Source organism: Teleopsis dalmanni, chromosome 1, assembly GCF_002237135.1.
Source record: "Teleopsis dalmanni isolate 2A chromosome 1, ASM223713v2, whole genome shotgun sequence".
Lineage (NCBI taxonomy): Eukaryota > Metazoa > Arthropoda > Insecta > Diptera > Diopsidae > Teleopsis > Teleopsis dalmanni.
The window spans coordinates 79,642,040-79,651,125 of record NC_051846.1 but is presented as its reverse complement, the minus strand read 5'-3'; the positions used below and the strand labels follow the sequence as shown (position 1 = coordinate 79,651,125).

General features: G+C 30.8%; 1 protein-coding gene and 1 long non-coding RNA gene across 2 annotated transcripts; one reads left to right on the top strand and one right to left on the bottom strand.

The window, feature by feature from the left end:
• The first annotated feature begins 7,247 nt into the window (after positions 1–7,247).
• Positions 7,248–7,833, top strand: LOC119685727. The gene is made up of 2 exons (XM_038100096.1): positions 7,248–7,319; positions 7,380–7,833. The coding sequence occupies exons 1-2, from the start codon at positions 7,248–7,250 to the stop codon at positions 7,794–7,796; spliced, it is 489 nt and encodes a 162-aa protein (XP_037956024.1). The 3' UTR covers positions 7,797–7,833.
• A 409-nt stretch (positions 7,834–8,242) lies between these two features.
• LOC119673272 lies at positions 8,243–8,810 on the bottom strand. The gene is made up of 3 exons (XR_005252032.1): positions 8,778–8,810; positions 8,502–8,722; positions 8,243–8,439 (listed from the first exon to the last, which is right to left on the bottom strand). It is a non-coding gene; the product is annotated as an uncharacterized LOC119673272 (long non-coding RNA).
• Between the last annotated feature and the right edge of the window lie 276 nt (positions 8,811–9,086).

Here is a 9,086-nt window from a genome sequence, read left to right as displayed (position 1 = left end):
TCTATTCAAATTTGTATCATCGAATACGCTTTATTAAAAGAATTGATTTGTTTATATACATTTTTTCTTATAATAATTACTTACTAAAACTTATTACGTACAATAATTTACTGACCCAATTTAAAACAATAATTAATATCAAGCAAAAAATATTACTTATAATGACACATAAAATATTCAGCAAAACAATAAATAATTAATAGCAAGCAAATTACATAAAATATTTACCAAAACAATGAGTAATTAATAGCAAGCAAATTACATAAAATATTTAGCAAACAATAAATAATAAATTATTTAAAATGTGTTCTTGCCCTAGTTATAAAATAAACACTAATCAGCAAAAATATAACCTATTAATGTATTACGATTACGTTAAATGCATTTTTATCATGGGTCAGCAAAAGACAAAATAAATTATTAATGTAATACTTAACACACATGAAACAAGATCGATTCGATGTCGCTACTAAAAAGGTATACTGCGTCGGACGTACATATGAGTTATTCTGAGCATTCGTCTTGTGACGCATCTGATTATGAGTTCTATTTTCACTTCCGATTAATTCTAAGAATTGACAGTGTCTATCCAATAAATTGGCACAATCCTTTATTTTGGTAATATCTCGAAATTCAGTGATTCTTTCTACTTATTGCGAGTATCTTCGTCAACCTTTTGCATGACTAAATATATCAACATTGACTCACATATAGTTTTCTCGTCACCCAATGACCGTAATGATCCATACAATGCTGAAACGTGGTCTACTAGACTTCAAAGTTGTCCACTTGAATGTTTCGACGCAGGTTGTAACTCGAACAGTGTAGTTATGTTTTCCATAAATCTGCGTACTTCTACAGTACGTCTATTGAATTATTGCGCCTCGTAGCTGAACGATAATCGTTAACAGTTCTAAAATTTACATATATGATGCTTCCACCATGCATATATATAAGAACATTATCGCGCCGCGTGGCTTAGTGATTACGAACAGTAATTAGTAACAGTTTCAAAATTTATATATATGATTCTTCCACCATGCATATATATAAGAACACTATAACGCCGCGTGGTTAAGTTGATACGAACGGTGAAGTTTCGTGCTCCACGTTGGGCGCCAATGTAAATTTCATAAGCGTTTTTATGAATGTTTGTTTTTTTAATATCTACCGGGCACGTCCGCTTTACACATTTTTACAAATCAACTGCCAAATTATACACGTTTTATAATTTATTATTTGATTTTTATTGACATTATAAAATTTTTATAATACAATTTAATTTTTTGTGATTAGTTAATCATTTTTTGTGCGTACCCGCGTGTTCATACTTAGAGATCGTTTTTGCCAGAGAAAGAATCAAACAAACGAAGTTTGCTCGAAACCAGAAAAATACAACAAAATCACTCATCTTAAGTGCAAAAACAAAAAGCAGTGAAATTTTTTGATTTTTGCCTTATTTGAGTTCGCTTAGCCTTAAGATTGCGCCAAGTTAGTCTCCTATCCAAATGAATACCCAGATATGATACGGTGTGGTGATGCCGTTGAAGATTACTGGGAGACATGTGTCCTTACGCAGGGTAAACGTTACATGTGTGGTTTTATTTTCGTTTACGTGAATGTACCAGTTGGTTAACCATGTTACAGTTCAATTAAATTTCAAGAATCTATGAATCTGTTTGATGAGAACTAAGGATAGCAGTGTCATCAGCAAACGTAGGAGTCAAAACACGAGAGTTAATGTATCCGAAATAAACAGAATGTAAAGTATTGAACCTTAAACACTGCCTTGAAAAACTCCAACCCTTATGTCGAGATTAGATGTTGTACAGCTCTCAACTTTTATGTGAAATTTCCTGTCCTGAATATATGACTCTAGTATTAATTGCGGTAATATTGCGTTGAATAACTTAGAGTACTGGCAATCCATAGCATACTAATGGTCTATAAACAAATACTGAAGCCGGCTTGGAGTTATGGCATACAATTCTGGGGTTGTGCCAGCAAGAAACACATTGCAACTATCCAGCGCTTTCAAAAGAATGTAATACATCGTAAATGCTCCATATTACATTAGAAACAGTGATATCCACCGTGACCTTGGCATGCTAACAGTCGACGTCGTGGCTAAAAGATGTGCCATTGCTCACAAACAGCGTTTGAAAACACATGTCAACGTTACAGCATCCAGTCTTCTCCAAGTGGTTGCAATACCTAGACTGGTAAAAACGAAAACAGTGGCAGACTTAATAGACACCGAGTAGCAAAATAGCTTCGTTTTTACCTTAAATATTCAATTCAAATTGCTTATTAGTACCTCTTATTTGTTATTTGTACCAGGTGCAATATTAAAACGATTTTTGTCTTTATTTTCAGAATCGTTAATAAAAAACAAACAAAAAAAAAATTTCCAATCGAAACGACATGTGGTCGCTGTGCGTTACGATTTTTTCATAAGGGAAATGAAGCCGCATCAATCGTACAGAGAGTGGGTAGCCGACCCACAGTGTGGGTAGCAATTATAAAAAACCGGATGTTTTTATCAATAACAATAATAAAGTAAAATTCAAATCATACTCTGGCTGCGGAAACTTTCATGCAAGAGAAAACTGCAAATTTAGAAATGCTGTATGCAATAGATGTAGCAAAATTGGTCATATTTCGCCAGTGTGCATGTCAAAGGAAAACAAGAGCAACAAACGCAATTCAGATGACGAAGATAAAAAGAAAGATTACCGCCATAAAAGTCACAACACTGGTACTGTTGAAACAATTAACAGCTTGACAGTTATTGAAGATAAAACTTTTGATTGCGAAGAATCGATAGGTAAGAATCAATGAACTTAACATACCTATCGATGCTGAAATAATTCGTCAGCATGCCAAGAATGACCCAATTCTCCGCCAAGTTTATTTTCTCGTTACAAACGGTTGGCCTGAAAAGCTAATGCCACAAGATGCTGATCTTCGATCATTTTTCAATCATCGCTTTGCTTTAATGCTAAACAACAATTTGTTTTGCCTCCACACAGAGTACAACCGGGTTGTCATTCCAGCCTCCCTTAAGCAGAAAGCTCTTAAACTTCTTCATGATGGTCATTGGGGAGTATCGAGAATGAAACAGCTAGCTCGACAATATGTCTGGTGGACTAATATTGACACAGACATCACACAATTAACTGAAAATTATGATGTGTGCAAAATTGCAAATTCTGTTCACGCACGTGAATACGTATGCTGGCCTGAAGCTGATCGACCTTGGGAGAGAATACATATCGACTTTGCTGGCCCATTTTGTAATTCAATGTGGCTAATATGTGTCGGCGCTTTCTCGCAATTTCCGTTCATTGTACAACTATCTACAGCAACAACGATTGACATCATTGTTGTATAATTAAGTAGTATAATTACAACTTTGTAATTATTAGTTGTAATACATATTATATATTGAATAAATAGAGAGTCAGTCGAAGTCAGGCTGTCATAAGTAAAAGACATTTCGTTTTACTTATAAATATACTTATTACTCAGTTGGTTGTATAAAATATAACAAAACATAAGAATATATATCAGCATTGTCTTCTATATTTTCTCTGGAAGGTACACCAGAAACCATCGTAAGTGACAATGGTCCGCAATTAACGGCTGAAGCATTCAAACGGGTTAGCCGAACGATTCGTCAGATCTTTTAAAGCTGCTGTTAAGAAAAACATTGACGATGGATTGTCTCTCAAATTCGCTGTATCGAAATACCATGCAACAAATCGCGCAATGCCGAATGCTGAAGGTAAATTACCTGCTGAACTTTTATATAGAAGACCTGTTCGTTGAGTCAACTGTTTGAATCGCCTAGGAAGCACCTTGAAACTTCGAAACGAAAAATGAAATTCAGTCTAAAGCAACCTGTCTTCGCTCGAAACTACGCAAGAAGGGAAAAATGGATAAAAGGAGAAATTGTGAAACAACTTGGTAAAATGGTTTACCGAGTGAACACATCTTTTGGTTATATCAAACGTCACGTTCATCAGCTTAAAACTAGAAGTAGCTCTGACCTCACTTCACAACCAATTTTTGGATTCACTCCCAATTTCATCAATGCAACACCGCCTTCATCTAACCGATCAACATTAATGCCTAGTGAAGAACGTTCTATCGAAGTAGTTCAACTTCGAAAAAGTGGTCGTATTCGGAAGGATGTAAATCGATTTGAAGCCGACGATTTCAGAAAAACTTAAACCTTGTCAAAAAATAAGGGCGGAGAAGTGTTATAATGTAGTATGTTTTGTATTAGTTTAAGCAATCCTAAATAATGAAATGTAAACAAAATTTAGTAAAATATAAACTATCAATCGTGTCGGTCATATTTACTATAAAACCGCTAGCTGATTTTATGGTACATTATGCAATAAATCATATTGGTTTCATAATTTTTTTAAAAATGAACCTGAAAGATTTTGATTACGTCGTAGAGCGAGTATTTAGCAGTAACTATACATTATTTGGCGCAGGTCGTAATTTCAGTATTCTTATGACTGTGTTTTTATTGAAAAATAAAACAATGTGGAATGGAATATTAATGGATTTGGATATTAATTTTTATAGATGAGTGGATTTAAAAACACGCAAGAACTGGCATATAAACAAGTGCTTATAGTAACGTGAAAACAAAGGAAAGATAAGTATGAATAACAAACTTAAATATAAAAGACAAATTTTAGATTTTATGGAAAAGAAAATAAAGTGAGCTTTTTAGAAGTTCATTTTCTTCAAGACTGGTAAACAAAACCAGAAAAAGTAAAACCTTGAGAGAAAACCCTGGTAACAGGAAAGTGATGAAAAGTTTAAAAGAACCTTCGGAGCCAAATATGAAGTTAACAGGATTACGAACGTTCTAGAAAAATTTTCAGTTAGGCGAACTAGGGTATAAAAGCCGTAGCAAAAAAGTTGTTCGCTCTCTTTTGATTGTGACAAAAAGCTGGTAAAACTAATTTCATGCAAGAATTTATTTTCTTTAAACTGAAAAGAAGTTAATAGTGATCGATGTTGATTAAATAAAATTTAAAATTACAGATAAAATTAAAAATAAAAAAATTAAATGAAACTTAAAATTAAAAATAAAGATAAAAAAATTAAATAGAACTGAAAATTCAAAAATAATTAAAAAAATAAAAATAAATAGAAATTAAATAAAATTCAAAACTAAAGAAATGGAGAATTGATTTTTTTTTTATATATATAATAAGAGATAAAGATTATTTAAAAATAAAGTAACAATTTAAAAATCAAACAAAAGTGACATGTAATTGCGTGAAAAGATTGTAATTAAAATTCTTTTGTCAAATATCAAAGTGACAATTAAATTAAATAAAATTTAAAAAGAAAAAAAATTCCGACTTGGACTGAGGTCAAGTGAAACTAGAATCAAATTTAAGGCAACCGAGAAGAAAAGTAAATTCAAAAATCAAAGACGGAGGAGGCATTAAAAGAAAAAAAAAGGAGCATCAGGAAGATAATACCCAGGGCGTGTGCAGTTTGATCAACATCGGCAAGTTTAAAATTGGAGAGAAAGGAAACTTAAAAATCCCGGTAACGTTAACGGCGTAGCACTGAGTCGTAACAGGTATTTAAAAACACGTTATATCTATTACGGTATTTTGTTGGTTAACGGAAACAAGTAACCGTTATCGTACACGGCTAGACCAACCGGATGATGATCTCATGATCTCCGAAAAGTGTTAAAAACGTTGCTGGCGGTCAAATTTTATAATTACTTAAATTTGTATTAATGATTTTTTTTATAGTTTATATTTCTTTTCTTGTTGTAATAAGTTTTTGTTTTTTCTTTGGCTACGAAAGATAATGTCTATTAAGCGTGTTTCGGCTTTTTACATTTTTTTTGCTTAAAATATAGAGTATAATACATATAAATTTTCTTTGTAATTTTTTTTCAATATTTTTTATATCTATCTATATATATACATATATATATAATTATGTACCTTAAAAAAAATATATAGATATATATATATATTTTTTTTATATATAATTTTTTTTTGGATCAACCACAAAAATTAAATTTAAATAGGTACGTCGGCAGCTAGGATGATATCATAGCAGCGGCTACAGTAGGTACATAAATTTGTTTGCATCATAAAATCGTTTTTATTAGTAAAATTTTTTTTTTATTATCAATCGCCATTATTTAATTTGGTAGAAAAAAAAAAAAAAAAAAGAGAGATATGTAATAAAAATGTTCATTGCCATGTAATAAAAAGGTTCATACTTCACATAACTTCTTTTTGATTAAAATACAATTTCTTTTATATAATTTATTTTATTTATTTATCATTTTTGAGTTCCTTCATGAGACTCTATTAAGACTCACTGTAAATCAACTTAACACTTTAAAAATCAAACTTATAACTCGAAGATCAACTTAAAAACTAACTTTACTTTTTGCTATATCGAACCAAGAAGGTTCGGTTTCTTATCTATTAACATAATTCTTATATACTTAAATTCTATTGGTTATAATAATACATAATTCTAATTTTACCTACTTATTCTATTGGTCAACTATCATGTGTTTCAATGACACACTTTTTAAATAGTAATACTACGGGCGATCATATTGCATCTGCATTGCATGCAATATGATTGCGGAAAACACAGTTTACTTCCATGTGTTCTAAATGTGGAAATACAAATAGCCAAGCGCATATTGAAATGCGGCAGAATATTTGTCATAAAGAAATGACATAAAGGCGAGTCGAATTACTTAACTAGCTGAATATTTAAAAGTAGCTTTTTGGGTTTCCATGTCATAAATTACACATGGATTGAAACTTAAGTGTTTTGGGTAAGTGTGTCATGCTAATTACCGCACACAGTACATTGTGTGTGGTCAAGGTTAATATGACACTACACCCTTATACCACGTTTCCACTATGTACTTAGTAAGTCATATAGTATCATAGAGCTTTTTGCGTTTACATTATTATGAGTTACTTAAGGAATAGCTTTTATGTGTCAAAAAGTTTTTAGTTTCAGAGCTTTTCTGTGTTTACATTTTAATTGTAAACAGCTGACATCAATTTTGTATTGTTAAAAGTATATAAATCAACATGGAAGAGAACGCAGAAAATTTCAATAATTTAATATATAATATGTGTAATGTTGTGCATAATATAAAAGCGGCTGTTGCTGCATATATAAAAGAACAGACAAAAATTTATAAAAAAATACAAATGATCCAAAAACAACAATTAACGTTGCTTTCGTCAATGATAACAAGAAAAAAAAGGAAGTGCTGGACTTTGGTAAGTACGGGCAGTAAATTATTAAATAAAGAATAAAATTTAAATGAGTTGCTATTTTAGAAAAGAACGAAGAAGTTTTGGGAAGAAGATTGCCAAAAAAATGGTCCTGAGTTCTTTGAAGAAAATTTTCGTATGAGCATAGAATCTTTCAATGAGCTTTGCAATCGTTTGAAAAATTTGGAGAAGCAAGACACCAGCTTTAGATGTGCAATTTGTTTAAGAAAAAGAATTGCAATTGCACTTTACTGTCTTGGCTCATCCGCTGAATTCAGAAGCATTGCAAATCTGTTTGGCGTTGGAAAGGCCACAGTTTGCAAATGTTTGAAAGAATTTTGTGCAGAAGTGTGGAAAACTCTTTTGCCTTTATATATGAATGCTTTGCCATTAAGCAGCGAAAAGGTAAAAGAGTGCATTAGCGGCTTCGAAGTCATGGGTTTTCCACAATGCGTGGAAAACCCTTCGTTATATGAAGAATAAATTCCTTTTTGGAAAAAATATGTGAGAAGTATGTTGATCATCCATCTAAATAGTTAACATATTTAAAATAAAAATTTTGTTTTTTTCCATTGCAAAATATATGTATTAAGTGTTCTTAAACAAATTATTAAATCTTTTATTCTAATATCTAAAAGTATGTAAATTAATATCTTCGCAACATTTGTTTATGAGATTTGTTGCAAATCTTTGAGTATCCCAAGTATATCTTTTAAAAATTTAGACATATTTTTATTTTATCGCAAAACCAGAAGTAATTGATTTTATTGAATAATATAAGAAAGTTGTTTTATTTTGCCATTTTAAAAATTTTATAGAATACTTATATCGGAAAATATATTACTATACTTAAATGTACATAAAAGTAATCGATTTTAATATGATTAAAATAACTTATAAAGATTTTATAATTACAAATTAAAAAATTAAAACTTATAACTAAGAAATTATTGTTCACTATTTCCTAAATAAAACCTTTGTCACATAGCCTCACTTAGCACGGTTAGAAGCTGATTCAAATCTCGCACTATAACGTAATATGGAAAAGAAAATCGTCCATACACGATTTAGTATTGACACTTTTATCTGTTAGTATTTCCATAGTTTGGACATCTAATATAGAATGCTGGTAAAAGAACATTTTATTTATTTTATGTAACAGAATTTAAAAAATTTCTCCGATATCACCTTGTATTCTCGATTATATATTATTATATAGACTACAAATATTCTTTGTAATCGTGCCAGTTTTGCGCTGGTTAGTGAGTCTTAGCCAGATTTTATCTTTACAGTTTGAGTCGTATACATTTAGTTAGCTCTAAAATCTCTCTCACTAAATCTCTGGTATTTTGTGCTATTCGATTTGATATTATTTGCCATGTTTCCTAATCTCCGTATTGTAGTATTGCCTACAAAAACAAATATTTTGTATGTATAAAAAAAAATATTTAAAAAAATTCTTACCTCTTGTTTGTTTTGATTTTTTGATTGTTTGTTTATGTTTACATTTTGCTTCATATGTCAAATATGTCAAATTTCGATCATTTCCAATGTTGCATTCGTCATATTTGGTATAATTTTGGTCGAATTTTGCTTACTATATGCTATAGTAAATGAGAAAGCACGGAAGCTCTTTGTATGGCAAATGCAATTTACTCAGTAAATGAAGCCTACTAAGTAAGGCTAAGTACATAGTGGAAACGTACTATTACCCTTTTAAGAAAAAATTTTTGAAATAAGCAATTTAAATGAAAAAAATTTTTGAATTGACCA